The 15519-nt window shown below is 44.4% G+C and overlaps 1 protein-coding gene across 1 annotated transcript; it reads right to left on the minus strand.

Annotated features, from left to right (window-relative positions):
• Positions 1-918: 918 nt before the first annotated feature.
• erfl1 (Ets2 repressor factor like 1) lies at positions 919-8496 on the minus strand (the record flags this gene model as incomplete). Its single annotated transcript, XM_083988949.1, has 5 exons — positions 919-1730; positions 3513-3642; positions 5335-5512; positions 7437-7671; positions 8394-8496. The coding sequence occupies 5 exons, from the start codon at positions 8494-8496 to the stop codon at positions 919-921; spliced, it is 1458 nt and encodes a 485-aa protein (XP_083845075.1).
• Positions 8497-15519: the final 7023 nt, after the last annotated feature.

Consider the following 15519-nt stretch of genomic DNA (forward strand, 5'->3'; position numbering starts at 1 on the left):
ATTAAAATATATACACAGAAATATTCATACAAATTTTTAGATTGGCCCAGCTCCCTCTGCTCTCTTTTTCTTTCCTTTTAGAAAATGTGCAGGAAAATACTCAAACCACGGGACAAAATAAATATTCACGGACCACCACAGTTAGCACTATTAGAAATATGGATTTTGAACATTTAAAATAACCTGCAAGAAACAATATCATTTCAAAGTAAGTGCAAAATAAACTTGAGGGCAACAATTTTGAGGACAGGATTACGGAGAGGAGATGGTTTCTCTGAGGGGGACGTTGCCTCCACAGACCACCAGGTGGCAGTATTTGACTATGTCTCAAAAGTCATAGTGATTATTACTGTACATATAGTCCAGATCTCAAGATTTACAGTACAAATCTGTAAAATTGGATCGATCGGCGCATTATTTGTTGTTCTGTTCTGTTAGTATAGGGATGTTGTTTGTTAATATTTGCCCACGCAGGCATCGCTGTGTTGTAATTTACTACCTCGCTGCCTCCTATCATAGCTCGGCCGTGGACAGCAAATTGCAGAGTACTGCTGGCGATGTGTAAACAAGTCTGCAAACCAGGGAGTGATCATTTAGTGTGCAAGATCAAAGGAGAGAGGAAAGATGGTGACACAGACGGCCGATACCCTTAATACTGTACGCCCCATATGTTCGGAGATGGGTAAGTCGGTAGTGTAATGGACTGTAGGCAAGTGAAAACTTGAACAGTGCGCACAGGGAAACAGCAATTTTATGAGTAAAGAGCATAACTGCCTTTCCTGGGAAAAGTATCTATCAAGACTGATGGGAGAGAGTTGATGATCTACAGCGGAGAAGTGTCGCAGAGAAATGAAAGGAGAGAAGAAGAGAGTTATCAGAGCTTAGACTGGCAAGATGGTGGACGCAGGAGAAAATGTATTAGCTGTGTATCATTTTGAGAGTCTCTGTCTCCCTGTGTCTTTCATGCAGAGCCATGGAAGGGGAGAGTGACGGAGCCAGGGAGGGCGGAGGGGGAGTGATGGGGATCAGGCTCTTCAGAGGGTGCGGGGACACGGGCGGAGGAAGCGAGGAGATGGCCGGCAGCGCGCTCCCTTTCTTTCCATCCAACACGATCTGTGGCCGGCTGGCCAGGCCGGACTCCTTCCTGATGCCGAACTCGTGCTCGTTTTCGTTGTCTGAGCTGCAGTCGCTTAGATCTGTGATCTCCAGGTCTGAGTCCGACTCCGGGTCCTGCTTCACCCCCCCTCTCCTCTCCGTGGGGCTCTGCCGGCCCGTCCCGGTCCCGGCCGCCAGCCCGACCGCTCCCAGCCCCAGACTCAGCCCCGTGCCCGGAGGACTGGTCTCCGCCCTTTCCCGTTCCCCGAGCACCGCCCCAATGTCCGTCCGACCGATGGACAGGCTCCCCGGGTAGGGGGGCAGTAAGAGTCTGGCCGGCTGACCACCCGCTGTGCCGTTCGTCCCGCCGGTTTGCCCCGCCGCTCCTCTCTCACCCCCGCCTGCCTCCCCTGGGGGGAGCAGGGAGGAGAAGGGGTGAGGCAGCTGGGAAAGGCTGCTCTGCAAAGGGTTGGGGTAAAACTGGGAGGGGTAGAGGGAGCCAGGGGGCAGTTTGGGGCAGTTATTGAGAGAGAAGGCCCCTGGGAGGTAGGGGTTGAAGCCCCAGGGGTAGTCAAAGGGTGGGTTGCGAGGGTACGGGCCCAGCAGGGACGGGGGCTTGGAGTAGCATGGGGCACCTATAGGACAGAGAGAATCCAGACACGGAGGTTAAAACTCAGAAGGGCCAAAGGTGTCTTGACATACAACATCCAAGAATGTTCACTAATTATGCTCAGCGGTATTAGCAATTCTAATCAGGAGCCACAGGGGCCAATTCTGGCACGGTTGCTTTCAACAAAAATCTGACGGTTCATTTATGCATGCCAGTACTGTGCATTACACCCACTTCACACTGCTGCAACCCAGATGTGATCACAAAGATTCTGCACTGCAGTCGAAACTTACTTAAAAAAAAAAAAAAAAAAAATCAAACAACTAATCAAGCAGAGTTAAACATCTTCCAAATAATTCCAGAAGGAAATATTTGACACTGTTGTGACTGCACATCAGCACAGCAGGGACAGTCACCTTGTTGAAAAATCCATTGGAGGAATAATAAAGAATGCATTACCAGACTAGTGTGTCTACTTCCAGGGGTTAAATGAGTGACAGGAAGAAAACTTGTAAACCGCCGGGCTCTTGTTGCCCCCCCACCACCACCACACACACACACACACACTTCCCCCCCTCTCCCTCCGTGTTTTCACATGTCATTGTATCATTTTAGATTAAGCGAAAATCATTAAGGTGTGGCAAATTAAATATCGCACTGTGTTTCAATTCAGTTCCTTGTAAGCATCACTTGATAACAGAAAAAGGGGGTAAATTTGAGGTGATGCTGGAATTCAATTTTAATGAACAAACAAAAGCATTGCCTCTCAACCCTACTGTACTTCCTTCCAACTGACAACCAACTCAAAGATTCTCTCTCTCTCTCTCTCTCTCTCTCTGCTGTGCCCCCCCATCTCTCCCTGTCTTCCTCGCTCTCTCTCTCTCCCGCTCGCTCTCTTCCACTCCGTTATTTACTATGCAGGGCTAATTTGACAGTGGTGAAGTCTGCGTGCTGGGCCAGGAGTAGCTGGCAGACACATGAATATTGAATCAGTCAGGCAGGCCTCACTTGCTTATGAAAACACAGTAATGGGCGCCCACAGGCCACAAACTGAAGCCTGCACCCTCAATTAGGGCCTTCCTGCCTGGGAAGGGATTAGGACAGCGGGGACACATGGGAGGGAGAGGAGGGTGAGAAGGGAAGAAGGGGGGGGGGGGATAGGACCTGAGGACAAACAGAGTGGGGAGGGAGGGAGGGAGGGAGAGGAAGGGGGAGGAGGAGGCGGGGAGGGGGGGGGGTTTGCAGGTTGTGTGATGAGGAGTGCATGCAACTGCTTACATGCTACCTCTCTCTGGCTCTGCGCGTTTGTCGTACGCATTCTGATGCACGTATATGAAGAAAGACGAACAAAGGCAGGCGCGTTAACACATGTACGTAATGTCAATCACGCTGCGTTTACTGACACTCGTATGCGAGAGGAAAGGAGAGGACAAATTGCGCAGAAAGGGTGGGCAACTTCTCCAGCCTTCCACTTGTTTCTTACTGCGCTGATGTGCATAATTCACAGGCTAACCTGGCCTCTCTCACCTGAAGCACAGCCTCACTGCGGGGAGCGTTGAGACAGCCATGTCTCCTATTTCCTTTAACAATAAATGCTCAAGCCTCCCTATATCCTCCACTCTCTCTCTCCTCTTCCACCTTCTCCTCCTCCCTTTGTTTCAGGAGGTCTACTTTCTGTGTGTACACCCCCCCCCCCCCGTACAAGCTGTTTGTTTGGTTTTTTTTGTCTCTAGGATACTAAAAGATTCCCATTTGTTCTCTGGCAACTTAAAGTTTTTGACAAAGTTTTCTCCTCCTGTCGGCTCACCTGTACTGAGGAAAGGGAATGCGTCCAGTCTCAGCTTGTCTCCTTCTGGCCCCGGTGCCGTGGTCCCTCGATCAAACAGGGATGTTCCTCTGCCGGAGTCTGGCAAACGGGGAAACAGGGACTGTATAGCCTGAGCAACAAAGAGGGGAGAGAAAACAAAAAAAAAAGAGAGGAAAAAAAATGAGTTGTGCAATGAAAATAACTTCCTAAATAAAGCACACGGATTCCCACAAATCTGACCTCATGCGCGCTGCTGCTGTGTTATGCGGAGGAAAGTCACATGTTGACAGCAGCACCCTGCAGAGCGTGATGCAAACAGTGACACAGTCGCGGCAAGGACAGGATAAAATGGGAGCCATGGGAGTCGGGGGTAAAAAGGGAGGTAGGAGGACACAGAGGCTCAGCGACTCAAAGGCAGGAAGAGTACAGAGTCAAATGGAGACCAGCGATTAAGATTGTGGGCACAAAGGATAAATGACAAGAAAAGAGTGAGGGATTTTGGGCCAGTTTGTTTGAAGGGACACAGGACGAATAGGACTGAGATCTGAGAGACTGACATCCATTCAGGATGTAGGGCAGCTGTGTGTATGTGTGTGTGTGTGTGTCGATGTGTAAAATACGTGACAGAGAAAGAGACAAGGTAAAAAAATAAAATAAATGGAACAGTTGAATCTCAGGAATCAGGGGGACAAAGGGGGATTTTTTTCCCCGAGCAGGACTGTGGATCAATAGTATCTGTCACCCCACAGCCCTAAGTTTGAAAGGCGAGACTGTACTCCCAAGCTGTGAGATCTGCGTTGCTTAACAAACCGCATTAATGACCCGCCATTGATCTGATCTAACGCGACCCCTTTGCTTTCTATTTCTTTCATTTTCAATCGATGACAGATGGATACGCCATCAGAGGCGGGGATAAGAGAAGGAGGGGATAACGTCTTCTTTTGTTTTAAGGACAAGTTAAAACCGTCCCCCTCCACTGTCGCCTCTCAGAGTGTGTCTCCTTATCCCATCTTAAGGATGGTGCAGACAAATGATGGATGATTCTCTTTTACTGTACTCTCAAGTTATGTGCACTTTCTAGGACATTAGTTGCTTGAAATAAAATTAGCTGCACACTCCAACACTTAAATCAAAGTGAAAAAATAGAGTCCTCCAAAACAATCTGTGTGGCTACATCCATAATTTAGCGTGGACACATTTAAATGGATTTGTTCACTGTTTTATTTTCTATAAATATCTGATTCAGCTTCAGTAGACCTGCAAATAAAGTCATTATTTTCCAACTAAATTATAACATTTTTTTGCCCATGCCTCCCTCTGTCTGTGTTCGGATACAATTTATCTTTGTAAAAATTTTACAATCTCACAGGGCAAATAATAAGTGAGTTGTATTCCATTACGATCACCAGTAGAGACGGTGAATAAAAGATGGATATGGTGAATACCACACATTCCCTTGTACAAATCAAATGCACAGCGGGGGCCTGAGAAATACAACGGCAAATAGCCAAGAGAAAATGGATTTCAGTTACCTGTATTAAACTACCATTAATAAAAAAGTTGTGTGTCTTGCCATTTCTCCCTTTTATATTATTATATATTTTTCACAGGTTTCCCTTCACTTTATTCCTGTGTATTTAAATATCATATTTACCAGCAATATACCCACAAATATGGATATAATTTAGATGGCAAAAATGTCAGACTATACATTTATGTTTATTTACTGACACTGCATTATTAGCATTTTCTTCAATCTACTATATGTATCAAAGTATATTCCCCCCACCCTCTCCCAGGCCCGTCATCCTACCCTTCGTACCTCTGGGGTGCAGTCTGGTGCAGTGGAGCCGCCATTGAAGTGATTCTGGGCCAGAAAGAAGGGAGAGTTGGCCATGTCCAGGATGGGGTAGTTCACCAGCACCACCTTGCTGAAGTTGAACTTGTAGGTGAAACGTTTCCCTTTGGTTTTGTGCAAAATGCGTTTGTTGTAGTAATACCTGCAAAGGATGAGGACGGCGTGTCGAAGCAGGGATGGAGTGAAGGGATAAAAGATAAAGGAAAAGGGAAGAGAAAAAGGAAAAGCGGAGAGGAGGATTAATATAATGCTCACATCAAGGTTTTGTATTTCATCACCAACCGAAGAGAATAAGTAAACAACTTCAGCGCTGTGGGGCGAGAGCTATGCTGATTTCCCATTGTTTTTATTCAACTCCTCCTTCCTCCAATCAATTCATGTCTGACTGCCTTGATTCAACACAATATGCTCCTGTGGAGGGAAATTTTATTCAGCTCTTAACAGACAAAAAGTCAAAAAACAGAAACCCTTCAAGTGTCTGAAGCTCTTAATATGCAGTCAACTGCAAAACAAAAGACAACAACAGCAAAACAACAAGACAAAGTACTCCTTTTATCATACTAAAAGTATTTACAATTCCAAAAATATACGGCGAGTATATTAATATATAATATAATATGTATTATGACATCAAAGTCAATGAAATTATGACTTCAAATGAAAAAAGAATATGTGTGGTTTTAAGTAAGCAATCTAAATTTTATTTAAGAAAAAAAACATAGATTTGTCATCATTGAAATGAGAATAATAATAATGATTGAATGAAATGAACGGTGCGACCTGAACTGAATAAGTCATCCTCGTATTTAACTCGAACCATCCCTGAAACTGTCATGTAAATAAACATGACAACAGGAAACGGTCATCGTTTCCCAGCAGCAAATCACATTTACAAAGAGGTGGGACAACTAAGGGGGGAGTCTCCATGGTAACGACCTCAGGTGTCTCCCTGTGGGCATGTCGAGCCGTCGTCATGCCGGTTTCCTGTGCCACCCACTGAGGTGTCACAGTGTTCAGTCTGCCAGGATGCCAGGCTGATCGGCAGCAGAGGCAAAACATGCAGCCATCTGGTTTAGGTAGAGGAGCGGAGCGCTCAGGTGGGGACGAGGGGGAAGCGTGTCGGAGGGGGTGGGGGGGGGGCTGTAGAGTGATGAACCTGCGTCAGTTTACTGTGAGATGGTATAAATCTCAAACCCCATTTCTTTGAGCACTTAGGTTTTTTTGTGTGTGTTAAAGTGACCGCAGTAAGTGCACCAAACAGAGCACATTAGACAACCTCAGCACTAAACAATGGTGAGTGGCCCCCTCATTATGCAGCCGCATTATATCAACAAATACAGCAGCATGTACGTATCAGCATGTATCCACAGTGGCTGCACTCGGCGCAATGATGTGTACGTGTTTTGCTATGCGTGGCAATTGTGCCGTGGCCCTTAATTGAGCAATTAAGTGAGGCTAATTAAGAAGGCTAATTGTGGCCCCAGCCAATTCATAACAATTAGACTCTGACGACAGCCCCCATTAAAAAGAGGCCAAAGGAAAGCGGTGGGAGGGGGGGGGGGGGTGTTGGGGGGGTTGGGGTAGGAGAACAAGTTGGGGTAGCGTGTATTTGCATAAGAAAACTGTGTGTGTGGTTGGGGGTGTAAAATGCTGAAGGTATCTGAAGGAGTGCGAACCGTATTGTTATAATCACCTTCGGCAAGTTTCTGTGCCGAGCAGTTTCCCCGTTTTGAAGAAGTCGAGGCAATTTCAGACTTAGGCTTAATTTTGAAATCCCTATTGAATTTTTTATTTGGCAGCTCAATGCTGAACTTTCCATTAGGATGTCCACAGATAAGGAGAAATTGAGGGTATTGACGTTCCCTAGGACAAGTCCCACTTTTATCTTTCCTTTTTTTTTTTTTTTTACCAAAATGGAAAACAGTAAACAGTTTATGTAAACCATGGGTGATAAACATCTTGATTTATCTGTTACTAGCAGTGTTATTGCTTGACATTCAACGCATCTCGTACAAACACATGCACAGACGCCAAACGCGCAGGATAATGTTGATTTCCTGTCATACCTCAGCGCCCTGCTCAGCTTGTCGTAGTTCATGTGAGGTTTGCATTTTCTTATCCCCCACAGTCGGGCCACCTCATCTGGATCCTTAATGACAAACTCGCCGTAGTCGCCCTGCCAGGCGATCACCCCGTTGTACTCCTCCTTCTGCAGCAGCTCCAGGATGAAGTGCCACAGCTGGATCTGCCTGGAGCCGGGGCTCGACTCGGGCTTGTAGGCCCAGTCTGGGAAGGCGAACCCTGGGTGGCGGGAACAGGAAAGAGAGGTGGATGAGGTCAGGGCCTGTCGTTTGTCCCCGCTGCTCGCTATGGGGGGGGTTTAAGGTGTGTGTGTGTTTGTGTGTGTGTTAGGTGGTGGTGATGGGGGGGTTGTTGCTGTCTGAATGACTGATGAGTGATGGAGGTGAGGGATGATGTGTTTAATATCACAGCGCGTGCCTTGAGCAATGTTAGTCTGCACTAATGCCCTCTAGCCTCAACAGATTGGTCAGTGGGATGATGACAGCTCGCTGGGAGAGATCTGATTGATGCTGCTCGGGTCTGAATTCTAAAAGCCGACTGTATGCACATCACCGATGGAGTTAAGTAGCTTTTTGACTCACGCCAAAGTGAATCTGGCACTAACTAGCCTTGTAAAGCCATTAGATATACAACCAATTACCACCAGAGGCTCAAATTTGTTTAGCAATGTGCATGTGTATGGTTAATCTTTTTACATGAATTTTAACACGTGGTTCTGGTGATGATGCTGATGTTTGTGAAGTTTTATCAGAGCCATATTTGCTTGTTTTGGTTGTCTGGTTTTAACCAATTTATGCACGTGGACTGGGTCTAGATTTTTAAAAATGTTTAAAGATTTCTGCTTTTTTTTTACTGGTACTTTTTTTTTTGTAATAGATTCTCCAATCAGACCTCAAGCAGAGCTGACACCATAAAAAAAAACAAAAAAAGGTTAGAATTACCTCTCGGGGTTCTGGCGATGGGAGCGCGGCAGGGGGACTCACCTGGCGTCCAGAGCGCAGGCACCGGGGGGAGCAGCAGGTCACTGACGCAGTTACAGTCCATGCCTCCACAACACCTGTGAGGACACAAAGAGACACAATATAGAGAGAGGAAGGAAAGTCAGTAAGCAAAGATTAAGTCATTTGAAATGAAATGGCATTTTGCTGAAATGCCAGAGGCGGGTGCCCAGCAGGTTCACTTTAGTGAGCTGAAGTTTTAGTTGAAGAGTGGCAAACTTTGTTGAGAGGTGAGGTATTGCATAAGGGTCTAAAGTGCCAGTATCGCGTCAGAAACATACCTTAAATTGATGTGAAATATGGCAAGGTTGTGTTTTATATGATTTTGGGAGAGATCAGGTGTTTGATGGACGTAATCTTGTGTGGCTAACTAATGCTGCGTCTGATGCAACAGGGTGGACATCCCTATAGTGCATTTATGAACAGGGGAGAGTTAAATAGACTTTTGACATCTGAGTCGAAGCTGAGCAATACTATGCATTAAAAACTAGATTGTTTTTAATTTATAATACAGATCGGCTATTCCAGAGTGGAGTTTATAGCAGCAGTGAAGACTACACATTAATTCAAACATCTCTATGTGCAGGTTTATGTTCAGGTACACAACCACTGAGAGTTAGTTTAAAGGTCTACCTGAATAGGAGAGGCTTCACTTGTGAGACTGAAAATTAATTTTTACTCATTATATGACAGTTTAAGAGCTATATGAACATTTCTCTTATTCTATTCTATTATTAAATTTATATATATTTGTTCTGGTTTTAATTTTACATCATATTCGCTAGGTACTTGTGTATTGTAAAATGTGTAACGGTAAAAATACAAGCATAAGTAAAACTGAATTTATCAAATAAATGTATTTGAGTTTATGCAGACAAAATGCCACTTGAATGTATTATGTTTGTTTGTTTTTTAAACTATACCAGTGATGCATAAATGTGTTTATTGCTGTTGTCGATCAAGGTGAGGCAATACTTACAGTATATTGTACATATTGCTGTGGACAGTTAGTCTTTAACAACATATAATATTTTACAAACTTTAAATATAATATCTAGATCTACAAAGTAACTACAGTGATCTAATACATGTAGAGGAGAACAAATATTTCATAAAATACAAGTGAAATAGCGTGAAGTCAAAATTCTCAAGTGAAGAACATTGTATAGTATTTGGAGATAGAAATGTACTTAATTAAGTCTATTTGAAAAAACAAAACAAAACATAAAAAACTGAAATCTATTACAGGTCATATGATATAATCATTCCAAAGTTAAATAAAGCAAATATAGTGACGTGCAGTAAACACACGAGGCAGCAGTGATTAACTTTTCACCTACTCAAACGTGCCACTGACGGAGATGGAGTGTTGTTTTTTCTTTTATTTGCTCCATCCGAACACACCGTAAACAATAGTGTGACTGAGGGAGGGGCCGGTGTGGTCGCTTCATTAAACGGCAGCTTGATCACGATAACGTTCTGCTTCCATAAACGCATATAGACGTCTGCTGACAGGAGAAGGTGAGGTAGGTTTCAGTGCTTTGGCGTGACGAGAGCGAGGGGGACTGGGAGACGAGGATCTGGTTTGGATATCACAGTTTCATCAGGGTTGTTTTACAAAGCTCAGATGGAAGAGATGCCCTGCTGCTACACTGGTATCTTTAATGCTGGCCTCTCTATCTCTGCCTTCACTCTCTGCCTCTATTTAATTATGCTCTGTGAATTTTGGATTTTCCCTCCAGCATTGAAATGGAACGTGAATTATTAAGGTGTGTTTGTATAAATTATTATTGCTAACTCCAGGCATTTCTCTCTCTCTCTCTCTCTCTCTCTCTCTCACACACTCTCTCTGACCGACCCTCTCTTTCCATCTATCTCTCTCGTTCGCTCTCACCCTCCTTCTAGCCTTTGGATTGTGGCCCCTCTCGCTCTCTCCTCCCTCTCTTCATCTTTCTTGTTTTCAAGCCGCTCCTTCTGTCTTCAAATATAGAGTTGGCATTCATCCTATCTCACTCACATATTTTTTCCCTCCCTATCATTCATGTTATCACTTCTTTTTTTCACGTCTCTCTCTCTCTGTCTTGCGTCTCTGCCTGCACTCGCTCTCCCATAATGAGACAAAGTTATCGTAAGGAACCAAATGACAGCCGTAACTCAATATCTTCACACAAAAGCTGCTCACTTTCCAGTGTTTTTTTTTTCCCCCTCACAAAACTATTGCTACACGTAGGCTGCAACACAGATCACTTGGTATTCAGCGAACCGGTATAGATATCAAATCGCACATCGGCCTTCGCACAATTAGAGACGACTCCATTTCAGATCGTACGTGTTTCCATTAAAATGCTGCAATCTACCGTGTTGGTCTGACTGAAGGCCTCGGCAGAGATTGGTGGTGTTGAGTCTTTAAAAAATAAGATATTCTTTGTGTTGGAGGTAGTAATCTATATGTTTCCTCTTCCCTGTGGGCTACAGGTCATGAGTACTAGATCATCTCTTTCATTTTCCATATTCTCATGGTCCGCAGCATGTATAAGCTCGTCTCCTCTGAGGATGATCTATATGTGCGCTCCTATCTGTCGGGGTCTCTCCGGCTACCTCTCCTACCACCTACGCAACGCATCAAATCTATACCCATCCTCCCTTTTCCGATCCAGCAGCGTATCTATACAGGTGAATCCTCCTTTCCTCTTTCCCACCTCCTTCCTATTCACACACACCTATTCACTGTCTTCTCCCCCTCCCCTCCCCTCCCCTCCCCTCCCCTCCCCTCCTTTCCGTCCCACCCATCTCCTTTTCTCTCCCTCTCTCCTGCTCTGTGTGTTTTGCTTCGGCGCAGTAATTTTCCGTTTGATTTCGGAGGTAATGCATTTTTTACAAATCAAAGAGGAAGCCAGGCTGCCCCCCCCTCCCCTCTCCTCCCTCTCCATCTCCACCTCCTCCTCCCCTCCCTCCCTCCCTCCCCTCCCTTCTCCTCCTCCTCTTCTTTCCCTCCCTCCCTAGTCTCCCATCCTCGCCCCCCTCGGCCCCCCAGGCCAGAGAGGAGATAAAGGAGCCCCCATCATTTCCTTGTTAGTTTTGATTTGGGCAGCGCAGGGCTTTCAAGTTCCCCCCATCACCCCCAGAAACATTATAACTAGCAGCCCAGGGAATACTCTTCCTCATACGCACACACTCTTACACACACATGCATGCACAGACTGTCAGATACAGACGCTCACAGATTGTAATGGATTGTACATGCACAGTAAACACACAGGCTCCAGCAGATATGGCACAAATACGCAGGTATTCAGGTAACCGACACACACAAACACACACACGCCGCACACAAAATAAGACATGGAGCCCATAGATATTGACTGAATCAATATAGACACACTAACACACATCTCACCGAGCTGAAAGAGAGAATGCACTTTGTTTACTAAAGATGCCGGTTGCACTGATGGTGCACGGAGATGTGTGAAGACAAAAACACTTCTTATTTTGCCGAGTGACTGCGGACACAACAGGCCAGACAAAAGGACCTCTCTCCCACAAAAGCCCACCCATAAAACCGAGTGGGGATGATGGATCACACAGTTACGCGGTGACAATGGTTAACACTTACAATAGGGTGCAACTGGGCTACTGTGCACAATCGCACCTTGACAACAGCACATTCACCGCTCAAAGGGAACCGCAGTTTTGCCTCGCCACAAGTTGTGAAGCGCCGGCCTGGACTAGTTTAAGCAAACAGACTATTACTGTTGCAAAGCCTCAGGTGTGTTGATGTGTCAGAGCCTTTTGATAATTCAGTCAGCTGTTGAAAGAGTGCGCTGGGTTTTAGGGACAGGTTGTTGTTGTTTTTTTTCCTGTGTCTTTAGGACACTACAAAGATGCAAGGATTCGCACACTTAGGCTAGATCAAGGATGGTCAAGGCTGAGAGGTGATCGTGCCTTTGCTGTTTTGCTGCAACTTTCAAACAGCCTCCCGCAAAGTCTCAGAGAGGCCACACCAGTTCACGTCTTTAAAAACCATCTTTAAACCTGCAGTAACTGGGGTTTTTTTCTTTTTTTTTTTGACTACTTGGGAGCAGCGTAAACAAGCTGCAAATACAATATTGACATATTATCACCATGAAGTTGATATGGTAAACTTGTTAGCTCGCAGTTGCTTATTTACACAACCAGCAGACAACATTATCATTCCTTTGGAGTCGTGTTTCAGGCCTCTTGGTGAAACTAAGACCAATACTCACTCTCCTTTCAGCTGTTTTTTTCTCTCCACCAACTCCAGAGCAAAATATATATATATATATATATATATATATTTTTTTTTTTTTTTTTTTTTTTTCCTTTTTTTTTTAGCTCTTAAATGTTCCACTTTATTCATGAGTTATTCCCTAACTTTGTCTATCTGTGCTGTTGGTGCTATAACATTTTTTATTTTTTTGCTGCCTGCTGCTGCTGGAAAAAAACACTGATGAGTGAGTAAAGTATTGGCTGGAAAACCAAAACAATGAGCTGAGAGACACTAAAACTCTCCACAGAGATGACAGGAACTACATAGTTGAAAAGTATTTTTCAGTTTTATAGCTCTTGTAGTTAGGGCTCTTATACTTCACCATCTCTTGTACAACGCTGTATAACTACTGCTTTTAAAAGTTCTGGATGAAAATACAGTTTGTGCACACTTTTCGATTTACAGTCACATTTGTACAAGTTTCATAGAGTCCCATTATCTCACCTGAATTTTATGGATAACAATAAACCCGATGACATAATAGAAAATGAAGAAATCTAACACCTAAGTCAGAGTTAAGGGGTGTTCAAAAAAAATGTGGAACATCATGTCACATGAACACAATTAGTTACAACTGAATATCGCTCAAGATGTCTTCTTTTGGACAGAAATGACTGATCCACTCTGATGCAAGTTTGCATCGAGGCTGGTAATCTGTAGGGCCGCGGCCATCGGCAGAAGTGGCATATTTGTGGAGGCAAGGTTAGTGGGCCAATGACAGGAGTGAAGAGGAAACAGTGTGAGGAATATAGTGTAGTACCAACTATGTTTTGAAATTCTGCAGAGTGACTGGGGTAGAGGAAGAAAGGGGGGCAGCCTGACATTCAGGCAACATTATGTCTCCAGTGCTGTCTAAAGAAGGAAAGAGTGATGGGTCATGATATAAAAAGATAGAGAAATATGAGAGGCATGAAGAGTCTGGCCTCTCTCGCTTTCTTTTTCCACTAGATGAAACGGACTCTGTACATCTGTCTCATCTTCCTTTTTTTGGTTGCCCCTGAAAAAGGCCCAACTGAACCCTCTCTCTCTCTCTCCCTTTCTCTCTACTTGCCTCGCTATCTCTGTCTTTCCCTCTCCCTCTCTGTTCCTCTCCCTGGTTAGCTCTGACACACTGGTCAGCCTCAGGGTGGAAGAACAGAGGGACTCTGCTATGGGTTTGTTAGAGGAGATGGAAAGAAGGAGAGAGGAGCAACGAGGAGGGGAGAGAGAGAGGGGAGAGGGAAGAAGGGGGGAAAGAGTGGGGGTTGGCCAGAGAGAGGGAAAAAGAACCTGTCCATCCAAATGAAAAGTCAACCCGGAATTAAATTTCATGTGGCCCTATAATTCTTCTCATTTAGTTCAATTTGGAAATAAGAATTACAGTTGCTGCGGCATGATAAAAAGAAAATGACTTGAGTTTTTGAAATGTACAGGCTTTTTCTATATGTCCTTTTGACAATTTTATCATCCCACGTCTTGTGGGATGTACAAATAATAAGGCTCTTGTCTAACAAAACTTCTAGACTGATCTAAACTTATTCAAAATAGATTTTCCTTTATTCAGCCCATACAATTTAACCATACTGACGTCCTTGTAGTTAAACTTATTTGTGAAAATGAATTAAATGGGTTGTCACATTTATCAGATGTGGTACTCAAATTAAAACTTCCTGTAGGATATCATACGAACTACAATGGGACTACTCAACTATAAAGTATTCAAATAAGCACTGCAGTAAGAGAATAATTATTCTCTTTTTGAATTTGAATTTTATATGAAAGATTGTCACATACGTTTAGAATAAACATTTTCCCTTTTAACAGTTTATCCCCTGGTGTGGTGCATTTAAGGTCATTAATAAAGCATGTGAAATTACAGTAGATTAAAGCAAGAACTGCTGAAAACACTATAGGACAATGTATGTGGTGTTTAAGAGTCAAAGAGCTGCACACACCAACACTATACTGGCTGTATAACAACTTTTTAGAACAGCTATACTTCCATGTTTACTAATCTGTACCTTGAACACAGTATACCCATCAAACTGTCATATGAAAGAGTGAGAAGTCACTATATTCTCTATGATAGGAGCAGGCAGCAGTGCAGTGCTGTCAGCGCATTTAACCAAGATGTACAGTCACAGGAGTACTGAGGCTCTGTGACTGGGCTCGTTCTCACACAGAGCACCCATTGCTCCACTCTGCAGGGGCAAAACTAACACTGAGCCTTTCACACCGAGACAGGCTATCACCTGACAGGACCGCCAAACCACAATATCACTCAGTGAAATTCACTTTGAAAGATACAGTATATGTTTGTCTGGGTATAGTGACTGTGAAACCAATGCACTGTTTCAAATGGAAAGATCCAGGACAGGGAATTATAGGTCAAAATATGTTTGAATAACCCAATCATTTGACATATGAGATTTAGCTAGTCTATATTAGAAATGATTAAACTCTTAAAGCAACACTATGTAGGCTAGTATTTCGACCTTAAAATAATGTTTCTAACTCACTGGAGTGGTAGAAAAATGGTTAATAGGATGAATGGTGCCGCTGCTGCAGCCTGAGTGGGGTCGCGTCGGCCAAAACTGCACTATGTAACTTCCCTGCGCGGGGAGGAACACCGTGGTGAGCTCCAGAGACCGAGCTCAAGCCGGTCTCCCTGCTCCTCTCACCCACACACCAGTGCCCTGTGCTGGGCTGCACGACCGGCCAGCCTCCCTCAAGCTCTGGAGCTTTGCTCGGCTACTGGCAACGGTGCAGGTACCAACGCCGGCAACGGTACAGGCAACAGTG

The sequence above is a fragment of the Trachurus trachurus genome (assembly GCF_905171665.1).
Source record: "Trachurus trachurus genome assembly, chromosome: 16".
In the NCBI taxonomy this organism is placed as follows: Eukaryota; Metazoa; Chordata; class Actinopteri; order Carangiformes; family Carangidae; genus Trachurus; species Trachurus trachurus.